Genomic DNA, 16,606 nt, shown 5'->3' with positions numbered 1-16,606 from the left:
AATTTAAAAATCCAGAGCAGAATTATTGTACGAGTAGAATACTTTGAAACTGGCGCCACAGGCAGCCCCACTCGACTGTGTACCAAGCGCTACGCAGCCGCAGGCGACAAGAGAGGAATATATAGAGGATCCCTTTCTTGAAACGGCAGTAATCGTGTCTAGCCTTGCCACAAACCAACTAGGACTGGCGGTGTCTCCTATCCTCGTGCCGGCGTACTACAAGCTTCGCGCTATTTCACCTGCCTGTGGTAGACGCTCTCTCTCGGCTAACATTTTGACAGTCCTCGACAACGTGATCTCGGGGCAACCGAACAGTGGCCAGCCAGGCAGCTCGCTCTGTCGTGTGATCGCAAGGGAAACGGACTTCGACTGACTAAATTAAGGTTCATGTGTTACGACGCACGCCGAGATGAAACTCACGCAAAGGTGTTTCGGAAATATTACCAAGATGCTGGACTTTTACTCGCAGTTTAACCCCTCGCCGCTTTCGATAAAACAGTTCATCGATTTCGGTGAGTCGAAAGTTTGCGTGAAAGAAAGAGAGACAGCGAAAGAGAGCGAGAGAGAGAGAGAAAGGGGTAGAGAAGTAGAGAGAGAAGGAATGAAAGGAGAGAACTAGCTCGTTGGCAAATGTGGTATCTTCCAAAAGAGAACCCAAAGCCCCAATTTTCTTACCTCGTTCGCATTTTTTATGGTGCACACAATTCTCCCGAAGGGGACGCGAATCGATCGAAAGACGACCTCGAAAGAGCAGACTGTCGTTTTCAGGGTCGCTTCGGTAACAATAGTAATGATTCCAGGGCATCGTACCGTGTCCAATTTACACGGTAGTTAACAATTGCCAAATGAAAAGCCCCGATGGCGTTCCTGCACCCCATCGCTTTTTCCTCAGTACGATCACACTCGTTCATTTAAGGATTGTTTCGGAGCATGGATCTCGATTGATAATGTCGTCACGTCACGCGGTAATCGCGCCGTGCTTCGAAACGAAATCCCCGATTAGAAATGCATGGATGATGTAACAGTGCTAGAGGTATAAACAAAACGGACACCGATCACGATCGAGCCTTTTTCTTACCCACCAAAAGATCACGAAGAAAAAGCTATACTTAGTTCTTTGAGCTCGGAGGAACATGAAATTTAATCCTTGCTTTCCTTAGACACTATACGTGTAGACGACAATGGCCATGATTGACGTACTTAGCAAGTAGACTCGATTGCGCGCAATGTTACGGAACTACATGCAACTTTGTTCATTCTCTAATTCAAATTCAGTACGAACGATTGATGAATGAAATTGAGAGTTGACGGATATAGTAGTTGAGTAACAAATAACGATTGCATCTCCGCGAGAAAACGTGTCAATTATTGGCAAAAATAAATGAATGAAAAGTGGTTCGTTGAGAGGCTTACTGTCAGTTGCAAGTTCAGCGAAATATAGAGTCACTACTCCTGTTCTTTCTTTCATCGATCTTCGAATGTCACTGCACCCTTTAAACCGATAGATTCGTAACAGCTAAGCTAGAGAATATAGGATAGAATAGATTTATTATGAAAGTCTCTGTCGCGCCAGCTGAAGTAACAAGTTCATGGAAAAAAATCATTCGTGGATAACGAGTGTTCTGCTTACTCAACAGTACCGTATGTGTTTCGTCTGTAAGTCGACCCTGTTTTCAAACTGTCAGACACCGCAGACAAACGTAATGAATCTTGATTTCAAACTCCATTGTTCATCGATTTAAATAATATATCAAACATTCCTCGTGAAAAAATGATCGAAGCTCCGCCCACAGTTCCTGCTATTTAGATAAAATTTGGCCTTCATGTTAGCGGTGGTAGACTATGTTGACACCACCAATTTTGACATTCACTTGATTACCATCCATGACGACAAACTCCTATCTCACATAGTTAAAATTAGTATCGCTGAATCGATGCTTGATTTTCGCTACGAGGTCAGGTTCGAGGCATTTTTCATGCGAATAAACTCGCGTTTATTATTATTTCCTATCTAGAGCACGGCGTTTCTTTGCAAAGTGATTACGTAGCGAATAAACATGCAAATAAGTCGAAGCACGCTCAGCAATAACATCCTGCTTTGTCTTTGATCCGTTACCTATATTTTGACATTAACGACGATCGTTTATCCGTCAGCTGATGTTTGCAAACTAGAAGACCCGTGTGTTTGCCACAGTTTGATACTAACAAAACAGGTACACAGATAGTTCTTGAAATATGTCTCACAGAATTATGATGTCTATCTCAATCGTCGAAATAGAAGATGTAGAAGCGATTATTTAAGGGTTCTCCAGATTTGAAGCAAACTTGGACTGAATTCTGTATCGCTAAGTCCGCAAAACTGAATCTAGTCCAGTCGTAAAGCATGCACCGACCTTCGCGCAGGTTGGTCTTGAGGAGGTCAAGGTTGGCGGCGTTAATCGGTTCGGAAACGGACTACCATTCCCTAATTTCGGTCACTGTCATTGGTTTCGGTTGACTTTCACAAAAATAGAATCGCGAATACGATGTTATTACGACTGGACTGCTGCCACTTCCCCTGCGGATTCTCGCAACTTGATCAACATATAGGCGTGTTAAACTCTTGTAAATTGAACTTCTTTGATAAATTCGCTCCTGAATCTGTGCCCGTGCGCCTGTGACGTAAGCGGACCATTCCAGAATCCAACACCCACCATCTGTCGCGAAGCCCGAGAAATTTGGCGTCTTCCGTTTACTTTGACGCTTGAAAAAGCGCCGCCATTAAGACGAATTTGACGGAAACATTATAGCTCTTATTAGCTCTTAGCAAATTTTCTTCGTGAAAAACATTGACAAATCCAAAGTATTTTCGAGACTATTACTTGATCAGATATTGAAGTAGCGGTAGATATACTGTGTACTAATCCACTTAGAATCAACAATGAAGTGCATTGGATCAAAAGGGTGACTAGAGACAATCAATGCTTTCAACGCGGAGCTTCTATGCCATTCTTGTTCCTGAACTGAATATGCTACACTGCTAAAAATAATTAGGGTGTATTCTAGAACCTTTTGAAATGATTATACCTATAACATGGAAAGTTTCTAACTGCATTCAACTGCATAATCTTGTAGTTGTTTCGAAATATATATTTTTAGTGATAGGCAAATGCATAAACAATATTTGATAAGAAAATATGTGTATTTGCTTTTGCTTTCACTTCTTTTATCTCGCCCCTAAATCATTATTGCAATTCGTTTGTCATTGGTAGGTATTATTGCCACGTTTTACAAATCATTTATGACTATTGATTTTCCAATTTCCAATTCAAGTTAAAGAATAAGCATATAGGAATACGAATGGAGATTGATAAACATCGAAGATTTGCACAAAAGCACCATTCCCTAGTGCATGTGTTGAAACGTTAGAGAGTAGCTTCTGCTCATTTAAGGATCACGCATACAAGTGGTTCGTTAAAGTCTCACTTTCTAAGATAATCCAATAACATTCCGATCCTCAAGGATTGCTCTAAAGCATAATGACGTTTAAAGGTTGCTACACAGCTGATTCAATGACAGTGCTTATGCATGCAGCATGCAGAGACAGCGCGTGCATTGGCCTGCTCGGTGCATGTGTCTGCAGTAGCATATTAAGATTAAAGCTTTAAAACTAAACAGCTGCTTCCTGGCATGTTATAGCTGTCTATCGATCGTTCTGGAACGAAGAGCTGACTTATTATAGATGTGCTCGTGACAGTACAGTGAACTAAATTGATGACATATCGTTGTTTTCCTTCTAATGATAAGGTTGACGTCACTGTTTCCTCCGATTCGAGAGAATATCTGCTAAAATGTTTCTCTGATTCTAGTATCACATGTTTATTTTATTAAGAAGTTCCAAGCGATAGTGATATTCTGTTGGATAAATTGTGAACAGTAATAAATCGAGAATTCTAAGTTAAAAATTGTAGGTGAAGAAGCTGTATAGTTGAGTGGGAAAATGTCTTCACTGACGCAGAATTGTTGTTGGAGGGAAGTATTAGATATGTATAAAGGACTAGTGTTGATCTGTACGAAGTTATCACACCCCTTGGGTATGACACCCACACGCAGTGACGCTACGTCGTTAGACCACGGTTAGAATGCTTCCAGTATGTTCTACGGACTGGAAGTGATCACGACTGGTCATAAGTCGGCCAAGTTTTTATGTTATCACGCCAATGAAGTTTGAGCCAAGAAGAAGTATCGTTCGTCCTCCCTTGAATCAATCAATCAATCAACCTCGTATTCGACCATCAGCTCCTTTACATTGAAGTGTTGCCATACACCAAATATGCTTAAAACTCCAGTAGTCGGTGCCTATCTCTTTTTAAAATTTAATAAAATATTCAGAACAGTTTCCAAGAATCTGAAATAGAAATTGCGGTAAAAGAGCAACAGGAACGCAATTCCGAGCTTGAAGAGTTAATACCTTCTGTATCCGGTGACTTCATTTCCAATCTCTTTTTTCTTCCAACTTTGTTCTGCAGTTCGTTCCTCGATTCCTACAATTTCTTCTTCGTTCTGAAGCTCGATAGAAATGACTTTTTAATACACTTCCTGTCACAAAGAAAAATTACTTTTCCGCGCACCGCGCTCGCTTAAAGTTGAATGTATTATTTATAAAGATGATTGCAGAGGTACTATTTGCAGCTTATGATAATAGCAAAATAAAGTTTTCAATATTATGTAAAAGCAATGAATCGCACATCTATCGTACTGATTGACTATAGTGCATACGAAGCATTGACCACTATCGAACATCTTCGCGTGTCAGAGAACAACAACGCTGATACGTATTCTTGACACGTTTTTATCACGTTTAACTGCGGATTACTGAGAAACGTTAATTATTCACGATGCGTTCACGGAAATAACTGAGAGACAGCAACGAGAGGTCGAACCTAATGATATGTATGCACATCGCCAGCAAGTGTCTTGTCTAAATTGTAAACTTTCAGCGACAGAAACCAGTCCCTCTGATCATTGGAGGAATATTTCGTAACAACGCACCACTCTACGCTAAATAAATTTCGTGGTTTTCTTTTTTGCTTTTTCATAACGACGTTTTAAAAAATATAGTATTCTAATCACATAGTCCCCTATTTTAAAAACATCATTCTGCATTATAGATAGAGATTTTGGTCTGCATAATTTCATATTTTTGTTAGATAAGAAAAGTGGTATGATCACTTTACATGGCCGAATATCAACCGGTGATTCCCCTGTTTTTAGGATGATAAAAGGAGGTTTCAGTAGCACGTGATGCCAAGCACGTAGGCATTTCTCAGGGATTCTCCACCGAACCATCGAACGTCGATTGTGCGCGGAAGCTGGAGATCTTGGATCCCCGAAGAAAATTGATTTCCAGTGGTTAAGGTCGGAATATAGAAGCGACGCGTTTGCTTTTATATTGAGGCTGTTTAACACCTCCAATCTTTCTAGCTTTCTTGACGCCGGAAAGCCATCATGTTTTCCAATTTCGTCCAAGATTTCCAGCAGGATCGAGTCTTCCTTGCACATGCATATTTACCCTTATTATTTGATCCTCGACCTTGCAATCGGAAAACGATTTTCCAGGACACCTGACTTCGTCTTCTAGCAGTTCCTTGCTGAAAAAATACGCGAAACCTCCGTGTCTTCTTCGTCGTAAATTTGAAATAAAGACTTTGCTGGCAAAGCTGGCAGGCGGTGATAATTGCGTTCCAAGACAGGCGTAACACCATTTAAGCTCATCCTTACGTAATTTCGATAATTATCCACAATAGAACAAGTTTTACATGGAAGCTATATTTGTCGAGATGCGATCTCTTCGTGGAAAAAAACATCGTTCCGCTGAATGGAACAGTCACGTGGCTGAACAGCTGCTTTTCAAGTTGCATTTGAGAAACCAGACTGTTTTCGAGATTTGTATTTGACAAGAATTCTCAATTCTTCTTTCCATGGATTCTGGACGCCTTGTGTTTATCTACATATCTCGATCGGAAACTACGATTTTTCGTTCCTCGACAAACCTCTGACAAGTACTAAGGATACATGTATGGATTTGAAAGGAATTGAGCGCTCGGAAAATTTGCAGTTTGAAAAGGAAATGATCAAAGAACTATTCATTTGGGCTGCCAGCTCATTGTCCAATAACCGCACGTAAGCTCCGTTTTCTCTGAATAGAATTAGAGAGAAGAGTTTCGCACGAGTGAACAACGAGAAAGAACAGAAAATGTTGTGTTCTGTATTGAAACATGGTAATCGATGCGTCATGTTGTTGCTGACGACCCGTATGCGATTTATTTGACTTCGCTGAGACCACAGCCTGAGTTAAGTGCTTTATACGTAAAAACCAACCATTTTTCACAAATGTTCCACGACACTTTGCTTGTTTTGAGCATAGCTACTGCGTAAGTCTAACAAAAGAAACCTGCATTCATGTTTCTTGATTTTTACATTAAATCACTGTTCTTGGTACGAGCTGAGTATACACAAATTTACATAAGTATCAATAAACGTGATTTTACTCGTGCAAAGTCCATCTTTTTTCTATGCATTTTATATACATTATAATTCTTGACACTCGACCCTCTCATCTGTAGTTACAAGGTGCACGAGATAGTGTCAAAGATTCCACATGTAATTGAAATCGCAGCAATCGAGCGATTTCAATTCTTTCTAAATATCTTCGAGTATGCTTGAAAATTATACTCAGTTTCTTCTAATTAAAGGACAAGAATCTCACGAATAGTCTCCCTCGAGTAGATCAAGCTTTGCGCACCATATAATTCGAAGCTTGGTCGTCTGGTCTCCAATTCTCTAATGATTCTCGATAATGCGAGAATGTAGGTCAAGCCCTCCCCCTATCAAAGGAAAGCAAATTCGCAGCAAAAAGTACAGACACACGCTTGTGACTGTAACATCACTGTTTCCGTAATCTCATACGCAACGGGCGATGAACAAACACAGTACATAGTCATATTTTTGTCTCGCGTATTACATCGCTGAGTCCGTTCATTGCGGTTTCTCACGACGGTAGTTGTGGTTTGATAATAATTAACATTTCACTCATTGGACAAGGAGAGCTTGTATGTGTTACCACGTTGTTGCATTAAGCATGAAATTACTTATTAATTTGCCACTTGGGGAACCTTCATCACGATGTAATCAATCGATAATCATAAGAAGCTTATTTATCTCTAAATATGTAGTTGTGTTTCATCTTCCTCCTTTCTCAATTGTATAATATTCTAAGAAAATTCTAAATGCTCAATTTGCTACATTTATCACTTGTAGTAGATGTACCGCATGGAACGTAAATCCAGGTTAAGATATTATTCTAGCGACAGACGGAAATGCATTTGGATGATTACGTGCGAAAATACACGCGGTCAGAGTTTAAAGGTCCGCCCACGTTCCATGCGACCGTGAACGAATGATGCCACGTGTTCGCAATCTTATGGTTTACCCAAGGTGTTCTTTTCTTATCGGCTCGTCAACCTGATTTCACAATGTTCCGACAGTGACCAAGCTTAATTCTGCTACTAGTCTCCATGTTGCGTTATCACGAAGCAAACTTTATATTTTCTGTTTTGACTGGAACAATGTGGTAAACACAAATTGCAAAATACTCTAGGTGATTACTTTTTAATGAAACTCTGTTTACTTTTCATGTTCACTGGCATGTTTTCTTCGAGAGATCTCTTCATCCCCACCTTCACGCGTCTTAATAGTATTATATGGGAGAGGATAGTAAAGCCGATAATCGCGGCATTCTTTAATGAACAACGATATACGACACGACGTTAAGAATAACAGATAACAGAAGCACGAGTGCACTGCGTTGAAACAAAGGAAATTATCGTATTTAAAAATTTAAGGCGCGGAACATAATTACGATGAGAATAATCAAATTAAAAGGGTTTTGAAAAGTTTGAAAAGGTTTGAAAAAAATGAAGAGCTCGTAAAAAAACAATCCTTACTAAATATCACGATTTGTTACAAGCCCTACTAATTGTAAATACTTGGATAATATTAATTTTACGTTTTACTCACAAGTTAGAGACTTGCGAGAGAATAAGGAGGTAATAGAAAGAGATTTAATAACGGGGTGCACAGCTGCGGAAGAATTACATCCCCGATAGAGGCTTTGATCGCATAGAAAATCGTTCTCAGGCAAAGACCTTGCACCCTAGTTCAGCCTGCGGAGCGCGGATAAAGTCAATGTGCAATTTCACAGCAATTTATCGCGTGCGACTGATTGCACTTGGCAATGATTCAGCTGCTTACCGGTGCAACCTGTATAAGAATGCAATCTTGTTGCATGGAAAACTCGAGTCGCGGAAATTCTATGCGCGAGAATTCCTTCGTCCTCTGGGATAGTCAAAGTTAAACGAGGACGATCGCGCGCCGAATACGAAACAGGAGAGGAAGGTTTGCTCGAAGGAGAACGGTTTTATGAGTCGATTCTTCGTCCGTTTATGGCTCCCAATTCTAATTAGTAGTGATGGGAATAACACCCCCACGAGCGTATTAAACTTTCAATAAATATTACTTATTTTTTGCGGTAAATATTTTTTTTACAATTCCAAGTGGAATCAAACTCAATTAATTAGATATCTACTTTATTTTCTTCTTAATTTCTCACTTCCGTCACTCGCGTCACACTATTACCACAATCAAGGAAAATTATCGGTGTGTGCGCACGTGATCACGGAAGATCGTCGGGTGAAGTTAACACGAGGTAAATTTAATCCAATTAAGTGATGGGATCAACCTATTGTCCGACGGAAACACGCTGACGGCAGTGACGTAAATACATGGTCAAGTTTTATGAGGCACGCTTTTAGATTGGTCAGCAGGACAAAAATCGGAGAACATACACAGTTCTGTGAACGAGTAAGCTAAGGAAATGGATTATTTCAGTTCTCGATCTTTGTCTCTCATTGAATTGGAATAATCTCGAGTATACAGTAGCTGAGATAAGCTTAACTATTATAGCACCTATGATTACGTCAGTTGATAGTGCACTCTATATCTACAACAAACTAGATCATTTTTATAGACATCTATTTAAATGGAAATTGTTTGTAATATATAAAATCTTAGATTAGAGTTCAAATTATTCGTAATATGAAATTGAGCAATTAGTTAAATAATAGAAGAATGTCTGAAATAAGTTTACCTTGACAATACACGTATGGTCATTACCGATAAGCGTAACTACTAATGAGCTTGCACGCAGAATCCATATAAAAAAGTAGTTGTTCAATTACATCGATATCTCTGATGATAGTGCAACTAGGTCAGTACATGTGTCTATTGACAACAAACGATTGTATCGATACTCTGAGCTTCTATAGACAACACGTGTCGTAATGCATTCATTTCATTTGTAAACAAATGAAAAATGATCGATGTGCGTGCTCCATCGTTTGATTGAGTCACTCACTCTCATAACAGATGATTCACGACAGTCAAAAGTGATCGTACAATCTCAATACGGAGCTAACATAAACACTGCAAATGTGTCCTGAGAGGATTGATAAAACCGTATCAGCCTAGCCAGAGCCAAGCCCACTGTGATCGTGCTTTCTAAAAAGAGTAGTGGGGAAGCAAAAACAGATGTGTGGGTGACCTATTTACTTGTCACGCACTGCCGCGCAGTACAAATGTCAGAAAAATAAATTCCCTTTTCTGAAACATGTTACGTCTCTTTCTACTTCATTTTCTCCGCTGAAATTACCACATAAGCAACTAACATAGACAGTTGTTTGCAGAATCTATTGCTCAATACCTTCCTGATGCGTCAAAACATCGCTGAGACCCTCCTTATATACGGAATTTTAAACCATCGCGATAAGATCGCTTGCGATTATCGCAGCATGTCTTTACAACGTACTCTATCTCCCATAGCAAATATGTTTACCTCGAACGAGAACACAAAATGCGAGTTATCGCTCGTATTCCGTTGCGCAAGCAAACAAAGCTCATTACTCGCTCATTAACGCATGTTTTATTAAGTGTTCAGATAAAAGTAAACTTGTAGAGTATAGTCACAGGATATGTTACATGTTTCAGGACTAAGTGCTTGCGAGAGGAAGTCTTTTATATTCTTAAGGAAGGAATTACCAGTTCGTCTAGCCAACATTATGAAGGAGATCCACCTACTGCCAGAGAATTTACTGAAAATGCCTAGTGTGGGTATAGTTAATAAGTTGTACGCCACTTCCTTCGAGGATATCTTGCAGTTCGAGAAGGTTGAAGTCAACGAGACCACTTTAGACAAGTGAGTCTTTAGCTTCGGAACAAGCACTTGATCGTTTTCCCATTATTGCAAAGAGTCTATCGACTTAAAGAAAATCAATGTTTCAGTCCTTTTACATTCTATCGACAGCACATCGCCTGAATGAAATTAAATGGTACTTCCTCTTTATTCTTACAGATTCTGTCAGACTTTAGTGAAAATCAGGAACAGGCACAAGGACATCGTCGAGACGATAGCTCAAGGTGTTCTGGAGCTCAAAGAATCGCACGATGTCGACGCTCAAACAGAAAATAATATTCAGTACTTTTTGGACAGGTTCCTCATGTCTCGAATTTCGATTCGGATGCTGATCAATCAACACAGTAAGTTGACTCCTTAAAAAACGTTGTTTATCATTTGAAGATTATCATAAGTTTAATTCGACTGATATCTAAGAGACAATGTCCTTTGTTGCAGCTTTATTATTCGGCAGTGAATTGAATGGGCACAGTAGACACGTGGGATCCATAGATCCATCGTGTGATATTATAGGTGTCGTGAAAGATGCGTACGAGAAAGCTCGGTTATTGTGCGATCAATACTATCTGGCAAGCCCGGAATTGATAGTCAAGCAACATAACGGCAAGTTTGAAAAGTTGATTGTACTAGAGTATTGCTAGTAAGTAGTATGATATAAACAGTTTTCTGTAGTAGGTATAGTGAATGTGTGGTACAATGAAATTAACAAATTTTCAATCACACAAACAAGTCAGAATAATAGTTGACCGATTTCAGGATTACAAAGATGAAAAGTGGTTGCTTCATTGTTGTCCATTTCTATCTTTCCAGAGTTCGAACGATGTAGCGAGATTAGGATAGTTTACGTTCCAAGCCACTTGTTCCACATGCTGTTTGAACTGTTCAAGAATAGCATGCGAGCGGTCATGGAACACCATAGTTCAGAGTCGGAATATCCGCCCATAGAAGTAATCGTCTCGCGTGGCAAAGAAGACATATGTGTCAAGGTAACAACCATAAATTATCCTAAGTCTTGCGAACGATCGTTAAAATTGTCTCGTCAGTTATTGAATGAAGAGAATCGCGTTATCGATTCACTGAACAAAAATAAGGAATAGTCGACCTATCAATTATCAAGAGTCCACGTGGAAACTGAATCCATCGTTTCGCCAGTATTGATATCCAATACCGATGCATCAGATATCTAACGTGCGGTGCGTTTATAAACCATACACGTCAGCTTTGTACGTTGTTGAAACATAGGAGTCAATTTCTATTTGGTTTAGACGCGATAACTCGGGCTATCGAAGAGGACAGATAGGGGTACCCCTTTCGTTCCTCTGATGCAGGCACTATCGCGAATTCTACTTGTCGCGGAAATAATAGTTCCGTGGGAAATTGTTGCAGATGTCCGATCGAGGCGGTGGCATTCCTCGTTCCCAGATGGACCATTTATTCAAGTACATGTACAGTACTGCTCCTAGGCCAAACAGGACTGATCCACACTCTGTCCCATTAGCTGGCTATGGTTACGGTCTTCCGGTTTCCCGATTGTACGCCAGATATTTCCATGGTGATCTTGTTCTCCACAGTTGTGATGGCTATGGAACGGATGCCATTGTATATCTCAAGGCAAGAATTGCACTTTATGGTTGCGTAACGTTGTATAGTGTTACAATGATATCTACCGCGGGTTGTTTAGATTGAACAGATAGATTTTCGTATTGAAGTAGTACTCTTCTTTAAATCCATCTTTCATTCGACAGGCATTGTCCAACGAAGCGAACGAATTATTGCCGATCTTCAACAAAACTTCGTCCAAGTTCTATCGAACTCCAGTATCTAACACAGACTGGAGCAGTCATTGTGTAACCGGAATGGCTACGAGGCAACTTCGTATGAGTCAGACGATAGGGCACAAAAGAGGAATAGAAGCCAGTTATTGCTAACAAAATTCTATCTCTATGGACCAAAGATAGATGAAGTAAGTATAAAGCCTCCAAAGAATATCCTTTGCTGTTTTTAGAATCTAGGAACTCCTAGAGTTGTAGAGCTAGGCGCCTTCGAAATTGTATTCCATGTTTGGTCGAATCTAATTGTACCTGAGCGCCTAAGTTTCTGATCGTTCTACACACAGCTTATCTATTTGTTTCAGTATTTTCTTGTTAGACAAGTATTGCAATAACGAGCACTGATATTCGATGAAAAACTTTCTGGACAACTACTTGTTGTTATACGTGGCTCGCAGAATTTGAGCGACTTCCGCGTTACAATGAGTAAAGCAAATAAGAGGCGGTCTGCGATCGAGACCTTCATAATAGAGTTCGCATTTTTCACGAGAATGGTAAATGACTCGTGAAAGTGACAGCAACGGCTGAGACGAGAAAATGATCGTTGTGGCCCTGGCTAGGACACTACATATCACGAAATTCAACTTCATCTTGCATTGTCTCATCATACTTTTACTTCATCTTCTTCATCAAGTCAAAAACATTCAAATAATTTTGCTATTTCACTTTTTATACTCCTTTTGTTTTTAGTTTCTTAAGCACGTTGCGTTATACTTCAATTATCCATACTCGCTATTAGATTAGTAAGCCCAACTTAAAGCATTTACGAAGGAAAATTATTCGAAACTTATTTAGATGCCCGAGAAAATCCTTTTCCTTTTTTTATAGATACTTATAGATACGCTGTGGGTTTATCGAGTCAGCATTTTAATCGTGTAATTAACTGTAAAACATTTCATCGCACTTAGAGCGAGAAGCTGTGAAAAGCGAACATTCTGCGGAATTTTTGTAAAAAAGAATGCCACAAAATGCGAACTGTGATTTAAATGCGCGATTTTAGTTCAATAGTTAGACGAATTGTGAATGTATAGCGCGCAATTCGCGTTCTACTAGCCGTAACGATGTAAAAAAATCATAATTTAACGATTACTTACGCGCGTGGGCTCAGAAACCGACACGCGAGTCAAGCAGGACTAGCTGAGAACAAATTATTACTTAATATCTCTTTTGTCCTCCCCACTACAAACCCTGGAAAGTATTTTATATACTGTGAACAAGCAAACAAACTCTTAAGAAGCCGAATTTTCAATGGACTTTTATAAGACTAAGCCGAAGATTTGTACGGGACGAATTCTTTAACATACAAACATCGAAATGTTTGGACGTGTCGTTTTTATTCTAAAGTACATACATACATTTATCAAAACTCGAGAAATCGAGGGCCACATACTGTACTGCGTTTCATAAATAGAAACTATGCGCATCACTTGTTTCAGATAAAACAATTTTCTATTTCAGTGTAAGAAAGTTGGAATTTTTGCTTGTATCAATGCAACATGTATGTACGTTAGAACGATGAATCATTTTTTAATTCTGTATTTTTAGAATAGTCGAGAGGACGTGAATGACATAGCGATTTTGCATAATTTGCGAGTTCCGCGCGTTTTCTACGATGTAGATTTTCTTTCTTTAAAAAAAAGCGTCTACTTTTAGTAAAGAAGGGAAAAAACGAATCTAAAGAGAGAAAGAGTCTCATAAACTGTTCCTAAAATAATGTATCGAGCAAATATTCTGTATAAGATTTCTTTTCACAAACGATTTCACGAAGCAGTTGCGAATGAATTCTGTATGTTTCCCGTGTATGTATAATCTTATATTTTTAGCGAAATCAGAGTAATCTATTCGTCTAGATCATAATTTTTAGCTGTTAATTCAGACTATAGAGATACTTGAGTGCGAAAGCACGAACGAGCTCTTATAAAACATTGTTAATAAACAGATTACAAGATAAAATAAGAACTCTCTTCTCATTAGGCTTACAGGCGTAAATGAAAGAAAGGGACTTAAAATAAAACCATTTAATCTAATTTCATGCAAAACATGTTCGAGAGGCATCGAGATGGAATTCGTTCTCTTTGCGTTTCCATCAAATAATCACACATACACACGCTGGCGGTTTTTGTAATGCATTGCTGTACTTTTATTACGTTTGGCCATGCGTATCATTAAGTGAATCGCTCGACAAAAATGTTTTTTTCTCCCTCTCTTGCCGCACGCTTCGCTCGCTAAATAATAAAAATTACGTCTTAGCGATAACAAATAATTATTCGTTTATAAAATTAACGCTACCTCTATGTACATGCCTGGCGTTCATCACTGTGCTCAGGTGACTCAACAGAGAACGTTCTAATAACTACTTAGCACTGACAGGTGGAACTTGAATCACCGTCGGTGGAGTAACGAACGATAGATCGCAGAGTATCTTCGAGAGTTCCGCCAATCGAAGGTAATTTACAAATCAGGTTGTAGCTGATTCGCCAATTTGTAATTAAAACGTTCGAAAGCAGTGGTATGATACAACGATAAAACATAAGCCTTTCTTTCGGTTGCTTAAAACGCTGTCGGATAAAATACGAATTAAAAGTACCGAGACACGAAGCGAGGAACCGGAAGCAATTACGGATAAAATTTGGCTAAAACTCGCGAACGAAAATTTTGAAATAAAAAAAATTAAATAAAAAGTTATAAAACGCGACACATTTGCGTGGTTGTATCCCCTCAAAATCTTTCCTTTTCCTTCCTCATGTTTGGCACCGTCGAATCAATTCGTCCTCCTTTTTCATCAACAAGAAAATGGCGCTCGATTTCCAGACAATCGTGAACTTCTATTTCGATAAAAGTTTATCACAATAATAATAATATTAATAAAGTTCTTAGTGCGCGTCCTACAATTTGTGTACAAGTCGTGTTTCTCGATTGTAAGATTCCAAAAATACAATCTTGTTTTCTTTCGCGTCAGTGCGACGATTTTCCAAAGGTACACTAGTGAATTGCACAACGTATTTTCGTTTCATTTTCTTTCGTTCGTCGTATGAAAATTAATTACACGCGATTACGGAGAGTGAAAGCTAGTAAGCGATCCTTAATAATTCGAATAATTTGAAAAAACATGTTGACGTGAATCCAATCATATTTTTGGGCGAGATTCGATTGAAAAAAATCGACGAAAGGTGTTAAAGACTCTTGAGAAATTCGATCGCCATTGATAATCGCGTTGAAATGACGATACGAAGGAGAAGATGTAACGAAAGAAGGTACGTTCAAGATTTGAATGCAAGCGATTCCACTGTTTAGAAATTTTTCAACGGATCCCGCTTTTGCTTCCTGCTTCTGGTCAATGGGATCCCGATCAGGCGAGGAGCTATTGCTAAAATTCCCTTAAATCGTTATTCAACGGTTTACCTATGCTATAATGTATATACAGCATGGCAGTGATTATACACTCTACATTTCCTTGCCGTACATTACATGTGCTACAAAAATTCCTGAAACTGTTTTAACTTGTGTCTGCGAACGACTTCCTTCGCTGCAGATCGATCGCGCGTATTTCGTCTTGACCCGGGAAAAATGATTTCATTCGACTTGATTCGACTACATTTCGCGTGGATCAGACAAAAAAGATTATCGGCGCAGGTCACAATGACGTGCTTGTTGGCCTATCTAAACAACTCGTTATGCCTGGTAAACGTTTTCGTTATTGGAAAGACAAATCGCAAATTGCGCCTCTGTAATGTCTACGTCTCCATATTTTCTGTCCCACTAATAATTGTATGGTTCTCGTCTTACTCGAAGCAAATACAGTGAGCCCTCGAACAATCACCTGAACTTCAAACTTCATCCAGATGTGAAATCTCATGAAACATTCGGTTTGAACTGCAACTGCAAGTCAGAAACTGTACCGAAAGTCGGCGATAAATTAGAAGCGATATAAGTGCACGGTTCAGGTGAAATTCGAGCGACTTTTTCCAGAATATACGCAGAAAGGTGTATCACTCTAACCCGGAGATAGGTGAGATGTTCTAAATCTGCTATTTTGCACGAAATCCGATTCGAATCCGGCTGTTCGCCCGCTCACGCACATAGAAAAATAAGGGAAACGAACTGTCTGTACGGTACGGAGACAATAATGAGCGCCCTTTGCGTGTGTCCTGCGAAAAGTATGTGTAATTCTTCTTTTTTTTTATCAACGGTTAGTAATTACGCTCGGTTACATTCCTCGTACAACATTAGTACAATTATCGATTAAATCTAGGACATATTCCCTACTCAAATAGATACTTTATAATAATTACTCTTTATAGTCTATCAAAATATTCATCACAGTGCTACGGACACAAAATTGTGTTCTGTTTATACGTGTAAACAATGATTTTTTTCTGTTTTATTTTTTCCCTTACTTCGAGGAGGAAAAGTCGCGTAATCTAGCCACTCGTTGATCGCAAAAATTACGTTTTACGCGAAAGCGTTCTTCGATTTTCCTTTTTTATTC

The 16,606-nt window shown here is 39.2% G+C and overlaps 1 protein-coding gene across 1 annotated transcript; it reads left to right on the top strand.

Moving 5' to 3' along the window:
• Positions 1 to 372: 372 nt before the first annotated feature.
• Positions 373 to 14,812, top strand: Pdk (pyruvate dehydrogenase kinase). Its single transcript, XM_076385071.1, has 8 exons — positions 373 to 512; positions 10,084 to 10,291; positions 10,448 to 10,632; positions 10,727 to 10,891; positions 11,099 to 11,274; positions 11,675 to 11,899; positions 12,034 to 12,251; positions 12,423 to 14,812. Exons 1-7 carry the CDS (start codon positions 410 to 412, stop codon positions 12,214 to 12,216), a joined length of 1,245 nt encoding a protein of 414 aa, XP_076241186.1. The 5' UTR covers positions 373 to 409; the 3' UTR covers positions 12,217 to 12,251; positions 12,423 to 14,812.
• The last annotated feature ends 1,794 nt before the right edge of the window (positions 14,813 to 16,606 follow it).

This window comes from Calliopsis andreniformis, chromosome 9 (genome assembly GCF_051401765.1).
Source record: "Calliopsis andreniformis isolate RMS-2024a chromosome 9, iyCalAndr_principal, whole genome shotgun sequence".
Classification (NCBI taxonomy): domain Eukaryota; kingdom Metazoa; phylum Arthropoda; class Insecta; order Hymenoptera; family Andrenidae; genus Calliopsis; species Calliopsis andreniformis.
The sequence above is the reverse complement of the archived record's forward strand: the minus strand, read 5'-3'. Positions and strand labels throughout refer to the sequence as shown.

Excerpts from the sequence above, each read along its gene's own strand:
- Pdk (XM_076385071.1), top strand. The coding sequence starts at position 410 with ATGAAACTCACGCAAAGGTGTTTCGGAAATATTACCAAGATGCTGGAC. Across the intron at positions 10,633-10,726 it reads GATGCTGATCAATCAACACA|CTTTATTATTCGGCAGTGAA; the intron begins GTAAGTTGACTC and ends CCTTTGTTGCAG. Across the intron at positions 11,275-11,674 it reads AAGAAGACATATGTGTCAAG|ATGTCCGATCGAGGCGGTGG; the intron begins GTAACAACCATA and ends AAATTGTTGCAG.